The sequence below is a fragment of the Neofelis nebulosa genome, chromosome 5, assembly GCF_028018385.1.
Source record: "Neofelis nebulosa isolate mNeoNeb1 chromosome 5, mNeoNeb1.pri, whole genome shotgun sequence".
NCBI classification, from domain to species: Eukaryota; Metazoa; Chordata; class Mammalia; order Carnivora; family Felidae; genus Neofelis; species Neofelis nebulosa.
Window position 1 is genome coordinate 52,822,523 of NC_080786.1, and position 16,904 is coordinate 52,839,426.

Consider the following 16,904-nt stretch of genomic DNA (forward strand, 5'->3'; position numbering starts at 1 on the left):
CAGATGGGTTTCATCTTCAGTGAGACTTGTGGAAACAATTCTGAGTACAGGTTTCTGATGACCTTAAGATTACAAAACTGAACTGGGTAAGAATTTCTGGAACTAGTGGAAAAATTGGATTCAAGCAGAAGAAATAATAAATAACATAAGCCTGAATGAACTGAAGAGGATGATTATAATTTCTATGACATTTTTATTAGAACCATTAGTGATTTTTTTTAATGTTTTGGGGTTTTTTTTTTTTCAAATTTAAGGGAAGTTTTTCTCTTACACTATGACTTACAGCAATTTGATAAATGTTTCAATTTGTTCACAAAGGTATATTTTATCTTTTTTCCCCCTACCTGATTGTTCCAGAGTTCCTAAACTCTCAGTGCGTATTCTTACATTTTCATAATAATTTTTATTTCCATAAGTTCAGTAAAAATCTGTTCTCCTTGTAACAGGACACAATTGGAAACATTGGTTATATTACCAAGGTTTTCACTGAAATGTCATATTTGAGGGAGACATGCATAGACTCAGACATGACCAGAACAGCTTTAAGGTTGACTGTATGGAATAAAGCTCCTTAGAAAAAGCTGGATACAGGTTTCCCAAGCAGTCTTTCTAAGTAAAGAAGGTCACTTCGTTGCAGGTGCAAGAACCTCAGGATTCTTTGGGGACCTCAAGAAGACAGGACTTAACCCCAGACGATAGGTATTACAGGCGAGGTCTGATGGCAAATATTTGGCTTGGCCTCTGGGCCTTCAAAGGCTGTTAAAAGTTCAGTCAGAGATTCCTTACAAAAAGTTTAAGCAAAGCAGATTTAAAAGAGCCTGTATGATCCATCACTATTCTTGCTGTACTTCTGTAAATAATCAAGCCAAGTTTATTGAAACTATATTTATTCTGCAAATAAATTAGCCTTACTCTGGTAAAAATAAGGGTGAATATAGAGGGAAGAATTTTATTTCACTAACACACCTTTGTGTAAATTAGATTCTAATACAGTTCATTATAAACTGGACTAGATCCTGATTCCTTTTAGTTTCCTCTAGTGCCTGGCTACTGCCCTTCAAATGAGCGAATGAATGTCTTCTGTTTTTTTCCCATCCTTTTGACTTGGAATCATTTGAGAATTAAAACTTCTTTTTCTTGAAGCCCTGCCAACTGAATAGCAGATCACCATAACAGCTCATATATAATCTTCATGCCTGTTGTTCTATGGGCCACACAAAACCATCACCAGAAACATGCAAACTACAAAGAAAATCTGTCACATTGCCAGACCTGCCCTAAAAGCATCTATCTGAAGATGCTTTAAGCCTGCATCTAGAAATCCTCTTGACTAGCTACCCTCAGAACTCAGAAATGGGTTCACAATTTGGTTCAATCGTTAACCATTGTTTTTCTTTTATTTCCATAAAAGTGCCTCTTATTACATGATTATTTGAACCATAGGCTTAACGTTGAGAAGACACCTGTGTTCTGAAATGAGTTTAAGTTGGTTGACCTATTGTCAGTATTAAGACACTGATTCAACAAGAAGGAATAGTCTACCAGCTCAACTTGTAATGTGTGAAACTTCTAGGGAAGCTTTGGTGGAAGGAACTGTAGGAGCCAAGGGCAGGCCGCCCCAAAATGTCCTACTGTGGTATATTATTTTAAGTAAAAATTACTTAAGACCATCCAGGAGAGACACTGGGATCCCCTTCTGTCTTCCTGAAAGCAGGAAATAAATTCCCCCATGTGAAAAGGAAATAAATACCCTTCCTATATCACAAGGTAAAGAGACATCCTTATCAGAGATAGGAAATTTTTTTTTAAATTTTTTTTTTTTCAACGTTTTTTATTTATTTTTGGGACAGAGAGAGACAGAGCATGAACGGGGGAGGGGCAGAGACAGAGGGAGACACAGAATCGGAAACAGGCTCCAGGCTCCGAGCCATCAGCCCATAGCCTGACGCGGGGCTCGAACTCACGGACCGCGAGATCGTGACCTGGCTGAAGTCGGACGCTTAACCGACTGCGCCACCCAGGCGCCCCGAGAGATAGGAAATTTAGAGCAAAGAAGTCTGTACAGAAAACGTGTGTTACTTGTTACTGACTACCTGAACCCAAATTGTTTAGAATTCCTTATTAATTGGGGTGCCTGGGTGACTCAGTCGGTTAAGTGTCCTACTTCAGCTTAGGTCATGATCTCACGGTTCGTGAGTTCAAGCCCTGCATCTGGCTCTGTGTTGACCACTCGGAGCCTGGAGCCTGCTTCAGATTCTGTGTGTGTCTCTCTCTCTCTGCCCCTCCCCTGCTCACACTCTAACAGTTAAAAAAAAAAAAAAAGAATTCCTTAGCAATTGAAACTCCCAAAGTTTTCTTTGTCCTGTCAAGTCCTTATAGATTTATACTCTGTCTTTAAAGGATAAAAATTGACTGCCTTCATTTCTTTAGGTCTCAAGTGCATTATTGAGCCTCTCTGCACATGTAGTAAAACTGTTTTATTTTCCTGTTTACCTTCCCCTTTAATTCTTAGACCAGCTGGAAGAACCTTGATGGGTATAAGAAAATTTAAATTCTCCCCCTACAAAGGATAGGAATTTTGAGAGGCAAATGATGGCTACGTTTCCTGGATCACTTCTTCCTGCCTTGGGAGGTACTCCACTGAATTTGATTACGGTACATATTATATTTACTTTTATAAATTAATTTAGGCCAACACTGGGGTGCAAATTGTCATTATAGATGAAAATTGTACATATTTGATAGAATTTCAGTTACATCACTATTCCATTTAATACATTTGCAGACACTCCGCTTTATCCATGAAACACTTTATTTATAAAATTTGAATTAAGCAATATTAAGAGTTCATTTAATTCAGTTTAGCACAAATTTTGCTTATGGATACAAATCTCTATAAACACACACTGAACACATTTTATATAGAAAAGTAGATATCAAAAAAAAGAATACTTGAAATGATAAAAAAAAAATTAAAGTTTGTTCTAAACAGGTATTATTTTCCCTGCAATTTGCTTTCATTGAACTATATTATATTTTTTATATACTAAGTAGAAGGAATTTAGCAACAGAAAATAGTTGGCTTTGCTATGTTCAAAGTAATGAGAAATACAGCTTTAAAGGTAAGACCATCAATTTTTGTTTTGCTAAATACTTACTGATCCAATTACAGTATATACCAATTGATTGTTCTTTTACATTTTAGGGCTGAAACCCTGAGAAACCTGTGGAGTAAACTGTTTAGCGCTGAGCAGAGTTCAGTATGCCTGTGTTCCCAGAATTAACAAAATAAACCAAACCAATCAAAAAACAAAAACCCCAGCATCTTTTAATTGTTAAGTATTATAATTGCAGACTTTCTAAAAAATATTAGAATACTTTATACCTTTCCTATTTTGCCAGAATGATTTACACTATTTAATAGAGTCATTTTGTTTAGAATTTAGTATAAGCAGACCTTTTTTCTTTTCAGAAATTATTGAGCTCTGTTGGTGCCACAGCTGAACCTTCTTCAGTTCCAGAGGCTTCTTCTGGTGTCTGTAGCTCTTGACAGTGGTACTTCACTTTAAGTGGTTTGCCAGGGTACCAGACCAAGTGAATACGACAAGGAATGATTTCCTGGAAAATAAGAGTTCTAAAGTACTATGATCTGCAAAAATTTCTGGCAAAAGCATTTCTGTATCAGAGGAGTGCTGACAATACTGACTCCGTCTTTGACCCTCCGTCTTGCTCATGTCTGTGCACTGACCTCCCTCAGGAACATGTTCCAGGCCCCTTGGAGGTAATATGCCCTGCCCCAAGTGCAGGAAGGCTTGTCTTGATCTCCCCTAATGTTTTGGTAACTAGCAGAGCTTGCCTAGTGCCCATGCCCCCAACCCTGATGGTACCACGAGGTCTGTGAAAATATTAGACCGCTGACCTCACCACAGTGACCTCTGCACATCCCCTTGCTCTATAAAATCTGTGCACTAACAGTCCAGACTTGGCAGAGAACAGCTGCGCAGCGCCTCGGTCATCACCTGCCGATCCTCCCGTCAGTAAGTCACCCTGACTAAAACTCCGTGTAAACTGGGTGCAGCTGCCTGCTGTGCTTTTTGGTCTCCAAGTGCCTTCTCAGTTTGTACGATACTTTACTGTTTCCCTCCTCTACCTTCTAACCTACATACAATTCTGTGTTTTACCTGTGTTGAGAATTCATGGAGTAGAACGGTATAATCAAAATCAATTGCATCGTCATTTGTTTTCTAGAGAAAGAAAAAGAGAATTAGTGTAATAAACGAGATTTATATTAGTTCAGAGTTTGGAGGGCTTCTATCATTATAAATTCTTGTTTGGACGAGTGCCTTGAATCTCCTGCTGCCTCTTCAATCCTAGCCTCAGCTCCTTTAGTAGTAGCCTGCAGGCAAATATGAAAGCCAGGGTTCCTTACTGTTTTGTCACCAAGTTAGATGCAAATCTAGTTGACTATCTTACTATCACTTGTTCTAATATGTATGGCTAAGTCCTGTGGGAGTAGGGAGAATCTTTGGACAGCCTTTGGAGTCTAAATACTGTAGATGCACCTGCATTTGTATGTCAACACCAATATGCCAGACACCTGGACAAGGGGCAGGGGCAGGGCAGGTGGCATTCTAAAATGCCACCATGGACCAAGTTCTGTGCTAAAAACTATACATTCGTCATGTAATTCTCGGTCTTGTAAGAATATGTACTGCGAGCCTGGCTTTACAGGGGAAGTAACTTGAGGTTACAGCTGGTAAGTGAAAAATGGGGATTTGAACCCTGATTTACAATTTTCCTTTTAATTTAAATTCAGGTTAGTTAATATATAGTGTAATAATGGTTTCAGAAGTAGAGTTGAGTGACTCATCACTTACATAAAACACCCAGTGCTCATCCCAACAGGTCCCCTTCTGAATGCCCATCACCCATTCATCCCACCCCACCCCCTTTTCCCCTCCAGCAACCCACATTCCGTACGCACTGCTTCTAAAACCTGTATGCTGGATATTTATAGGTAGGCAGGCAGACTATTTACCAGGTATTTGTATAGTTTAAAAATTGGTTTTACTTATAAACTTGAAGTATTTTCTCAAGCCAATACCTTTTTATTCTGTTTTGGAAAATAGTAACCCTGAAGAAAATCCTAGCAGTGTCTAGAGTTTAGGCAGATCCTGAAACGATGAGTTTCCAACTTAATTTTATAAACTCTATTGCTAAATACACAGTGTTACATATTTTTTAATATAAAAGTTTGGATTATTATAATGCTTTTAAACCCTGTACCATTTAATTAAGACCTTCCTCAATAACATTATTAAACCTTTACAGTTTTGGTTTTATAGATTCTGCCTCCTCCAGGAGGAAGCACTCTTACCTCAAGCCCAAAAGCAGGGCTTATTAAAAAAACCAGAGAACGGGACACTGCACATCCCAGCCTGGCAAAGTATTCCCGGGTTGGGCTGCACCCACCAAGTCAAGCTCTGCCGAGAAGTAGTTATTTTTAATGTTATTCAGATATAATCTCCTTGGCTTCTATTCAAATTATCACAAATGCCAAAGCCTTATAATCCAAATTGATGATTTCCTGTCACATTTTCCAGTAATTCAGCACTTTCATCTTCCTAGAGGCCGACTGGAAGTGTTTTGTTTGTTCCCTCTTCCTTACTCGTGATCTCCACCACAACCAGTGTGGTTTTAGTTGAGTCAGTAGGCTTATATTATTAGTATATGCTATCCAAAGTAGACTTCTTAGTCAAATAAATAAGGTAGATAACAAGGTTTCTATAATGCACCCTTGGCTAGCGGGGGCCTCTAGGTAGGGGAAGGCCTTGGGCTGACTGCTAGTGTGCGGAATAGTTTGGGGTGCTGATAGTGATTGGTATGGACAGATAAGAGTTAGAACAATGCTCACTTTTCCTTTTCTCAATTCATACTTAAAGGTTAAGCGTGTAGGGAAAGTCCTCATCTGTTTTGTCTTCCTAGCCACCAAATACCTCCCTTGCCCTTGGCACGGTCCTTATGGCATTAGGAATAACAGTACTTTGGAAATGAAGAGCGGGTAACTGTGCCAGTCAGATGGGTCTTACTTCGTATCTGTATTTTAGTCATTACCCCCTCTTCTTTCAGGCCTTGTTCATTTGGAACTGTGAGTTTGTAAGCCTGCACTTCCTTACACTGTTGCATTAAAAGGAGACTTTAACCCTGAGTGTAAAGGTAATAATTCCCACCCTTTAAAAAGCTTTTGAAAAACTATAATCTCTATACTTTGCTAAGCCACAGGGCACCTGCAGTCACTTCCTGCCTCTGTGTTGTCTTGGCTTTATCAGCCCCACCACCTTCCTGTAGCTCGTCTCCTAGAACAGTATATAGATCTGATCTCAGTGACTTTTTAAACGCTGTTTCTTGTTTTGCTTGTTGCTGCGTTGCTTCTTTTGTGCATTGCTTCTTTTCCTGAGAGATCATGAGAATCCTTAGTGGCTACCAAACAGCAAAATCCGAACATCTATGTGGATACGTGCATACTTTTCTTTAAGGAAACTGACAAAACAGGAAAGAGTATCCAGTGGAAAAAAGAAAGTGTCTTCAGCACATGGTGCTGGGAGAACTGGACAGCAACAGGCAGAAGAATGAAACTAGACCACTTCCTTACACCATACCAACCTCAAAATGGATGAAAGACCTATGAGACAGGAAACCATCAAAACTCTAGAGGAGAAAGCAGGCAACAACCTCTTTGACCTCACCCACAGCAATTTCTTGCTCGACACACCTCCAAAGGCAAGGGAATTAAAAGCAAAAATGAACTATTGGGACCTCATCAGGATAAAGGGCTTCTGCACAGCAAAGGAAACAATCAATAAAACTAAAAGGTAACCGATGGAATGGGAAAAGATATTTGCAAATGACATATCTAAATGTGTATCAACTTTGAAATCAAATTTACCAAGTGATTCAGTGATTTAGATTTTTGTTAATTTCAAAGACTTCAGTAAATTTGTTAATCCTCACTTAATAGGTCCTAAGAGTTGAAGTCATCTGCCTTGGGTGGCACAGCAAGCCAGTAACATTACTCAATTATTAGTTGTCTAAAACCAAAATCCCACAGGGTAAAAAAAAAAAAAAAAAAGGCTAAATTTCCTACTAAGTGATGGTTCTCCCTCTGCATTTAAAAAAAATTTTTTTTTAATGTTTTTAATTTATTTTTGAAGGAGAGACAGAGACAGAGCATGAGCGGCAGAGGAGCAGAGAGAGAGGGAGACACAGAATCTGAAACAGGCTCCAGGCTCTAAACTGTCAGCACAGAGCCCGACGTGGAGCTCGAACTCACAAACTGTGAGATCGTGACCTGAGCCGAAGACGGATGCCCAACCGACTGAGCCACCCAGGCGCCCCCTGCATTTTTGTTTTCTTAACTCTACAATTACGTCGGTCCCAATTTGGGTGAGTGATATTAATGGACACATGATAGACATCAAAGGCCAGCTACAAGACAGAAATGGAGCTGCTGTATCTGGTGATACTGTGTCCCGGTGGTTGTTAGTTTGGTAGTGTGTTATGTACAATGGCAAATGAAAAGAAAGCACTGACATTAAAAGATCCTAAGGAGCGGGGAAGATGCCAGAGTGGGAGGACCCTGAGCTCCCTAATGTCATGGACACACCCAAGCAACAACCACATGTGTTACAGCTCACTCTGAAAACAACCTGAAGCCTGCAGAATAGAGCTTCCACAGCTGGTTGTAGAGAGGAGGCCACATCAAAAAGGCCAGCAGAGGGGTGCCTGGGAGGCTCAGTCGGTTAAGCATCTGATTTTGGCTCAGGTCATGATCTCACAGTCGTGATTTCGAGCCCCACGTGGAGCTTGCTGCTATCAGTGCAGAGCCTGGAGCCTGCTTCGGATTCTGTGTTTCCCTCTCTCTTGACCCCTCCCCTGCTTGTGCTGTCTTTCTCAAAGATGAATAAATAAAAATAAACAAAAAAAAAGACGAGCAGAGGTGGAGACACAGTTGGGAAGCAGACCTGACATGACTAAGCACAAATGACAGGGATATCACAAGCACAGAAGGGTGAAAGGATCAGACCCCACACCAGGCACCCCTGGCCCTGGGCATCCACCCTGGAAAGAGTCTCCATAACATTTACCTATGAAATAAGTGGGGCTTAACTCTGGGAAAGATGGAGGGGCCACAGGAAATAAAGTTTCTGCCCTTCAAGAGCCAAGATGCTAAATAATAAGGCCAAGACATAGCACAAAATGAGCACTTTGCAAAGCACCTGGCATATATGTGAAGGGGATTTAGTGACTGATTTTAGGACATGGGCCAAAGGGACAGGGATCTACAGAAGATTTCTCCAGGAACAAAAGTGGTGGGTGTCATTTTCTTGTCCTCCTCAGCCTAGACAGTCAGATGCTTGTGGAAGCCAGTTCTGATCCTTTCCATCTACTTCGCCAGGACCATGTGCCCAACCTGGAGTTCCTTTGTAGACCCACCCAGCAGGCAATGCTGGTGAGGACCAGTGCCCCCTCAAAGTGATTCCTACCCTGGGGAGGGGAGGCAGAGATAACCCTACAAACCAGCATACCCACACTTCCTGGGGCTGGGCCTCTCATCTGTGCAGGGAGAAAGCCCCTCGCACTTTGTGTGCCTACAGCTTGTGCAATGGCTAATTGCATACAGCCATGCTGAGGGCCAGCCCTGCCCACTAGTGATCCCACAGCCACTATAGACAGGACTCTCAACAGCATGAAGAGCAAACCTTGACCAATGTGCCCGCAATAGGCAAAACAGGTCACTGCACCAGCTGGGCTGAGGGCCAGCCCGGATCACTGGCATGCCTACAGCAATCACATCTTGGCAAAAAACAGGTGTGCACACAGCCCACACAGGAGGACATCCCTGGAGCATGTGATTCTGAAGATGGGTTGGGGGGATTGTGCTACAGGATATCACAGGACTGCTTCTATACAAGGCCACTACGTTCAAGCCCCAAAAGACTTAGACAAAATGAAGAGATAGAGGAATATATCCTAACTATAAGACAAAAATCACAGAAACTTAAGTGACCATCAACTTAATACAGCTATATATAATGTATGTATAATATATATATTATTTATATATTTATTTATTTATATAATATATATATTACATAAAATATACATTAATACCACGGTAACCACAAATCAGAAACTTGTAATAGATACACAGAATGAAAGAGAAAGCAATTCAAGCATAATACTAAAAAAAAACATTAAACCACAGGGGAAGAGAGCAAGAGCAGGAACACAGAGAACTACAAAAACAACCAGAAAACAATAAACAAAATAGCAATAAGTACATGTCCATCAATAATTACTTTAAATATAAATGCTCTAAAGGCTCCAGTCAAAAGATAGAGAGTGACTAAGTGGATAAAAAAGCAAGACCCATCTATACTCCACGTACAAGAGACTCACTTCAGACCTAAACACACAAGCAGACTGAAAGTGAAGAGATGAAAAATATTAAACGCAAATGGAAGCAACAAAAAAACCAGGGTAGCAATACTTAGACAAAATAGACTTTAAAACGAAGACTGTAGCAAGAGACAAAGAAGGACATTACATAATCAATTCCACGAGAGCATAAAACATTAGTAAACATCTATGCAACGAATATAGAAGCATGTAAATACATGAAGCAAATATTAGCAGACATAAAGGGAAAACACAATAATAGTAGGGAACTTTCACACCCCACTTACGTCACTAAATGTATCATCCAGACAGAAAATCAATAAGGAAACAGGTTTTGATCAACATATTAGACCAGATGGATTTAAATTGTTGAGATTTGTTTTGTGGCCTAAAATGTGGTCTATACTAGAAAACGATTTGTGTACATCCAAATTATGTTTTTGGATGTAATATTCTGTGTACACAGAACAAAGCTCAAAGTCATTAGAAGGAAATAAAGACTAGATGGAAATAAGAAAAAAAAAATAGAAAAGATGAAGCCAAGACCTGGTTCATTGGAAAGATAAACAAAATTCATAAACCTTTAGCCAAGCTCATTAACAAGTAGAGAAGACTCAAATAAATTAGAAATGAAAGAATAAGTGACACCACATAAATACAAAAGTTTATAAAAAAAATACTAAGAAAAATTAAATGCCAACAAATTGAACAACCTAAAAAAATGCGTAAATTCCTAGAAAAATACAATCTTCCAAAACTGAATCAGGAAGAAATAGAAGTCAGAACAGACTGATAACTATTAACAAAATTGAATCAGTTAAAAAAAAAAAAATCACCCCACAAGCAAAAGTCCAGGACCAGAAGCCTTCATAGGTGAATTCTACCAAACACTTGAAGAAGAATTAATACGAATTCTCCTCAAACTATTATAAAAAATAGAAGGGGAGGGACAACTGGCAAGTTAATCTGAGTCTAGAATTATCCTGATGCCAAAACCAGACACTACAAGAAAAGAAAACTATAGGTCAATATTCCTGATGAATATACATAGAAAAATAACAAAATATCAGCAAACTGAATTCAACAATACATTACAAGGATCATTCAGGGGGAGGGGCCAAGATGAAGGAACAGCATGGAAGTTTTTTTTTATGTCTGTCGTCCCTGAAATGCAGCCCAATCAACACTAACCATCTTGCACACCTAGAAAACTGATTTGAGGATTAACACAATCTGCCCAACCTGAACCACAGAACTTGGCAGGTACACACCATGGAGAGGTGAACTAGGGGAAAGAGAAGCCACGGAGGGCAGGGAGCTGTTTTTGCTTGTGGAGAGAGGACGGAGATGGGGAGAGTATGGGAAAAGCTCTGCCCACACACACCCAAAAGCAGCTGGACAGAAAGTGGAAAAGTGGAAATAGCTGCAGGGACTGAACAAAAAAAAAGAAAGGAGAGGGTCTAAATTCCATTAAGACTCTACAAACAGGGGGAGCACAGAGTCTGAAACTCCACAGCTTGATACCCAGTGGTGCTCTGCTCCTGGGGATTCGCCCTTCCCACCAGAGAGTGAGGTCCAAGGGGTCTTTGGGCCACACAGGGGAGAGGCAGTTCCCCTGCTGGGAGGACATTTGGTAAAGGCTGTGTGGCTACCCCAGAGGCAAAGGTCCCAGCGGACCCCAGAGAACCACCATATTCATTGGTGCTAGAAGAAGGATGTTAAGGGGAAAGCCTGGTGCCAGACATGTGTTCTGATTTTCCATAAACCCTAAAATGCTTCTGCTACAAGACCACACTAACTTTTTCTACTGGCACCCAGCTGCAGTCTCTGGGCATTGGCAGCAGTGCAGTCTCGTCAGTGTTCCTGGGGGTGGGCCAGCACCTGGCCATTGCTCAGTGAGACCATCCCCCAAAGGTCTGAGTGGGTCAAAGCCGCAGTCCCTTGGAAGTGAGGGTTTGGGAAACAGCCCATTTGAGATAAAACTCAGGAGAGAGGTGCTGTGTGGCAGGCTGACTGCTTGGTCACAGACAGTATAGAAGTGGGGAGTGGACGGAAGCTGGAGACAAAGGAGGGATGCCCGATTGCCAGTTGTGGAGAGCACAGAGTTCCAATACTAGAGGCTGGGTAGCTGGGTGACGCCATTTTCACTCCTCCCGCACATGCGCATACACACCTACACCCCCAGAGCAATCCACCCCAGTAAGCTGAGCAGTGCCATCTAGTGGATAATGGAGTCATTACACTAAACCCCATCCAACTTGGCCAACAGCACTCTTGACAAAACAAGTCTCTCTGCCTGCTTAGTTTATGGGCTATAAAGTGCTTCATAGCTTGACTTCTACGGGAAACCTGCTGTAATTTCAATTGTATTTCATTGTTTGCTGGTCCTTTTATTCAACATTTTTTCTTATTCTTGAATACAGAAAGAAAAAAATATATATTTTTATTTTCCATTTTTATTGAAAAGATTTTTCTTTAATTTTTTTCTACTATATGTTTTGTAAATTTTTAAATTCTACTTTGCTTTCATCATTTCATTTTATTATATTTTATTGTAGTCATTTTTAAAATTTTTCAAATGTTTTCCTTTTTTCTTTTCTTTTCTCATCTTTCCCTTTATCTCTAATCTATCAAGCTTCTTTCAACAACCAGACCAAAACACACCTAGGATCTAGCATCCTTCATTTGATTTCTTTCTGTTGTTTTTAATTTTTAATTTTTTTTACTTTATTAATTCCTTTTCTTCCTCCAAAATGATGAAACAAAGGAATTCATCCATAAGAAAGAACAGGAAGAAATGACACCCAGGGACTTAACACAGATACAATCAAGCTGTCTGAACCAGAATTTAGACTCATGATAAAAAGAATACTAGCTGGGGTTGAAAATAGATTAGAATCCCTTTTTGTGGAGATAAAAGACATAAAAGCTAGTCAGGATGAAATAAAAAATGCTATAACTGAGCCACAATCTCTAATGGATGCCACAGCGGCAAGGATGGATGAGGCAGAGCAGTGTATCAGCAATACAGAGGACAAACTTATGGAGAATAATGAAGCAGAAAGAAAAAGGAGACTAAGGCAAAAGAGCATGAAATAAAAATTAGAGAACTCAGTGACTCATTAAAAAGGAATAACATCAGAATCATAGGGGTCCCAGAAGATGAAGAGAGAGAAAAAGGGGTAGAAAATATTTATGTGAGCAAATCATAGCAGAAAATGTTCCTAACCTGGGGAGACACAGACATCAAAATCCAGAAAGCACAGAGGAATCCCATTAGATTTAATAAAAATCAACCATCAACAAGGCATATCATAGTCAAATTCACAAAATACTCAGGCAAGGAAAGAATCATGAAAGCAGCAAGGGAAAAACAGTCCTTAACCTACAAGGGAAGACAGATCAGGTTTGCAGCAGACTTATCCACAGAAACTTGGCAGGCCAGAAAGGAGTGGCAGGATATATTCAATATGCTGAATTGGAAAAATATGCTGCCAAGAATTCTTATCCAGCAAGGCTGTCAGTCAAAACAGAAGAAGAGATAAAGAGCTTCCCAGACAAACAAAAATTAAAGGAGTTTGTGACCACTAAACCAGCACTGCAAGAAATTTTAAGGGGGACTCTCTGAGAGGAGAAAAGATGGAAAAAAAAAAAAAAAAAAAAGACCAAAAGCAACAAAGACTGGAAAGGACCAGAGGATACACCATAAACTCCAACTCTACAAGCAACATAATGGCAATAAATTCATATCTTTCAGTACTTACTCTAAACATCAATGGACTAAATGCTCTAATCAAAAGACATAGGGTAACAGAATGGATAAGAAAACAAGACCCACCTATATGCTGTTTACAAGAGACCTACTTTAGACCTGAAGATACCTTCAGATTGAAAGTAAGGGGATGGAGAACCATCTATCATGCTAATGGTCGCCAAAAGAAAGCTGGAGTAGCCATCCTTAATATCAGATGATCCAGATTTTAATATAAAGACACTAACAACGGATAAAGAATGTCATTATATCATAATTAAGGGGTCTATCCACCAAAAAGACCTAACAGTTGGAAACATGTATGCTCCAAACATGGAGGCACCCAAATATATAAATCAATTAATCACAAACATAAAGAAACTCATTGATAATAATATCATAATAGTAAGGGACTTCAACACTCCACTTACAGCAATGGACAGATCATCTAAACAGAAAATCAGCAAGGAAACAATGGATTTGAATGACATACTGGACCAGATGGACTTAACAGATACATTCAAAACATTTCATCCTAAAGCATCGGAATACACATTTTTCTCCAGTGCACATGGAACGTTCTCCAGAATAGATCACATACTGGGACACAAATCAGCCCTCAACAAGTACAAAAAGATCAAGATTATATATACCATGCATATTTTCAGACCACAACGCTATGAAACTTGAAATCAACCACAAGAAAAAATTTGGAAAGATAAATACTTCGAGACTAAAGAATATCCTACTAAAGAATGAATGGGCTAACCATGAAATTAAAGAGGAAATTAAAAAGTACATGGAAGCCAATGAAAATGATACACCACAGCCCAAAACCTCTGGCACGCAGCAAAGGCAGTCATAAGAGAAGTATATAGCAATCCAGGCCTTCCTAAAGAAGGAAGGTCTCAGATACACAACCGAACCTTACACCTCAAAGAGCTGGAAAAAGAATAGCAAATAAAACCCCAAACCAGCAGAAGACAGGAAATAATAAAGATTAGAGCAGAAATCACTGCTATTGAAACCAAAAAAACCAAAAAACAGTAGAACACATCAGTGAAACTAGGAGCTGGTTCTTTGAAAGAATTAACAAAATTGGTAAACCCCTAGCCAGTTTGATCAAAAAGAAAAAGAAAAGGACCCAAACAAATAAAATCAAGAATGAAAGAGTAGAGATCACAACCAACACCGCAGAAATACAAACAATAATAAGAATATTGTGAGCAATTACAGGCCAATAAAATGGGCAATCTGGAAGAAATGGACAAATTCCTAGAAACATATACACTACCAAAACTGAAATAGGAAGAAACAGAAAATTTGAACAGACACATAACCAGTAAAGAAATTGAATTAGTAATCAAAAATCTCCCAAAAAACGAGTCCAGGGCTGGATGGCTTTACAGCATAATTCTATCAAACATTTAAAGAAGAGTTAATACCTATTCTCTTGAAGCTGTTCCAAAATATAGACATGGAAGGAAAACTTCCAAACTCTTTCTATGAAGCCAGCATTACCTTGATTCCGAAACCAAAGACCTCACTAGAAAGGAGAACTATAGACCAATTTCCCTGATCCACATGGATGCAAAAAATCCTCAACAAGATACTAGTCAACCAATCCAACAATACATTAAAAGAATTGTTTACCATGACCAAGTGGGATTTATACCTGGGATGCAGGGATGGTTCAATTTCCTCAAAACAATCAATGTGATACATCACATCAATAAAAGAAAGGACAAGAACCACATGATCCTCTCAATAGATGCAGAGAAAGCATTTGACAAAATACAGCATCTTTTCTTGATAAAAACCCTCAAGAAAGTAGGGATAGAAGGGTCATACCTTGAGATCATTCAAGCCATATATGAAAGACCCACTGGTAATATCATTCTCAGTGGGGAAAAACTGAGAGCTTTCCCCCTAAGGTCAGGAGCACAACAGGGGTGTCCACTCTTACAACTGTTATTCAACATAGTGTTGGAAGTCCTAGCCTCAGCAATCAGGCAACACAAAGGAATAAAAGGCATCCAAATCAGCCTGAAGGAGGTCAAACTTTCACTCTTTGCAAATGACATGATACTCTACATGGAAAATCCAAAAGATTCCTCCAAAAACTGTTAGAACTGATCCATGAATTCAGTAAAGTTGCAAGATATAAAATCAATGCACAGAAATCTGTTGCATTTCTATACACTAATAATGAAGCAACAGAAAGAGAAATCAAGGAATCGATTCCATTTACAACTGCACCAAAAACCATAAAATACCTAGGAATAAATCTACCCAGTGAGGTGAAAAATCTGTATACTGAAAACTATAGAAAGCTTATGAAAGAAACTGAAGAAAACACAAAAAAATGGAAAAATATTCCACGTTCCTGGATTGGAAGAACACACACTGTTAAAATGTAGATACTACCCAAAGTAATCTACATATTCAATGCAATCCCTATCAAAATAACACCAGCATTCTTCACAGAGCTAGAACAAACAATCCTAAATTTAAAAAATTAATGTTTTTATTTATTTTTGAAGGAGAAAGAGAGACAGAGCATGAGTGGGGTAGGAGCAGAGAGAGAAAGAGGGAGACACAGAATTCGAAGCAGGCTCCAGGTTCTAAGCTGTCAGCACAGAGCCCGATGCAGGGCTTGAACTCATGAACTGTGAGATCATGACCTGAGCCAAAGTCGGACACTTAACCGACTGAGCCACCCAGGTGCCCCAATCCTAAAATTTGTATGGAACCAGAAAAGACCACGAATAGCCAAAGCAATCTTGAAAAAGAAAACCAAACCTGGAGGCATCACATTCCCAGACTTGAAGACATATGACAAAGCTGTAATCATGAAGACATAAGATACTGGCACAAAAACAGACACTCAGATCAATGGAACAGAATAGAGAACCCAGAAATGGACCCACAAACATATGGCTAACTAATCTTTGACAAAGCAGTAAACAATATCCAATGGAATAAAGACAGTCTCTTCAGCAAGTGATGCTGGGAAAACTGGACCACTTTCTTAACACCATACACAAAAATAAACTCAAAATGGATGAAAGACCTAAACGTAAGACAGGAAGCCATGAAAATCCTCTAGGAGAAATCAGGCAAAAATCTTTGACCTCAGCCACAGCAACTTAATCAACATGTCTCCGGAGGCAAGGGAAACAAAAGTAAAAATTAACTATTAAGATATTAACTATTAATATAGTTAATATAGTTAATTAACTATTAACTCCTGTGTCTGCGAGTTCCCAAACCCAAGAGCCAGAATTTTCATCAGCCAGCCACCTGGAGAGTTCAGGGTTTAGACTTGTCTTGAAGGGCCACCTTTAAGTACTTCCTACCTGGTTCCGGAACTTTCTGCCGAGCAGCCACCATCTTTCAACACAGCCTGGTGCTGTGCATCTGAGCAGGACCGCTCAGCTGCTTTGTGTGATGTGCCCCCCGATAAGTTAAGATGTTTGAGTCATTGTCAACAAAGACCCCGCGTTCGGGCAACACCAAGACTCTGTAAGAGTAGTGATGAATAAATGTCTTCTGTCAATAAAAAAAAATTAAAAAAAAAAAAAAAAAAGATCTCATCAAAATAAAAAGCTTCTGCCCAGCGAGGGAAACAATCAGCAAAACTAAAAGTTAGCAACTGACAGAATGGGAGAAGACATTTGCAAACGACATATCA

General features: G+C 39.5%; 1 protein-coding gene across 1 annotated transcript in view; it reads right to left on the reverse strand.

The window, feature by feature from the left end:
• Positions 1-2,794: 2,794 nt before the first annotated feature.
• RARRES1 (retinoic acid receptor responder 1) overlaps positions 2,795-16,904 on the reverse strand; it is a 59,198-nt gene continuing 45,088 nt past the window's right edge. Inside the window, exons 6-7 of the mRNA XM_058732514.1 lie at positions 4,182-4,244; positions 2,795-3,618 (exon numbers count right to left, since the gene is read on the reverse strand). Of these exons, the coding sequence (XP_058588497.1) occupies positions 3,469-3,618; positions 4,182-4,244 (213 nt within the window). The 3' untranslated portion in view covers positions 2,795-3,468. The remainder of the gene's footprint in view (positions 3,619-4,181; positions 4,245-16,904) is intronic.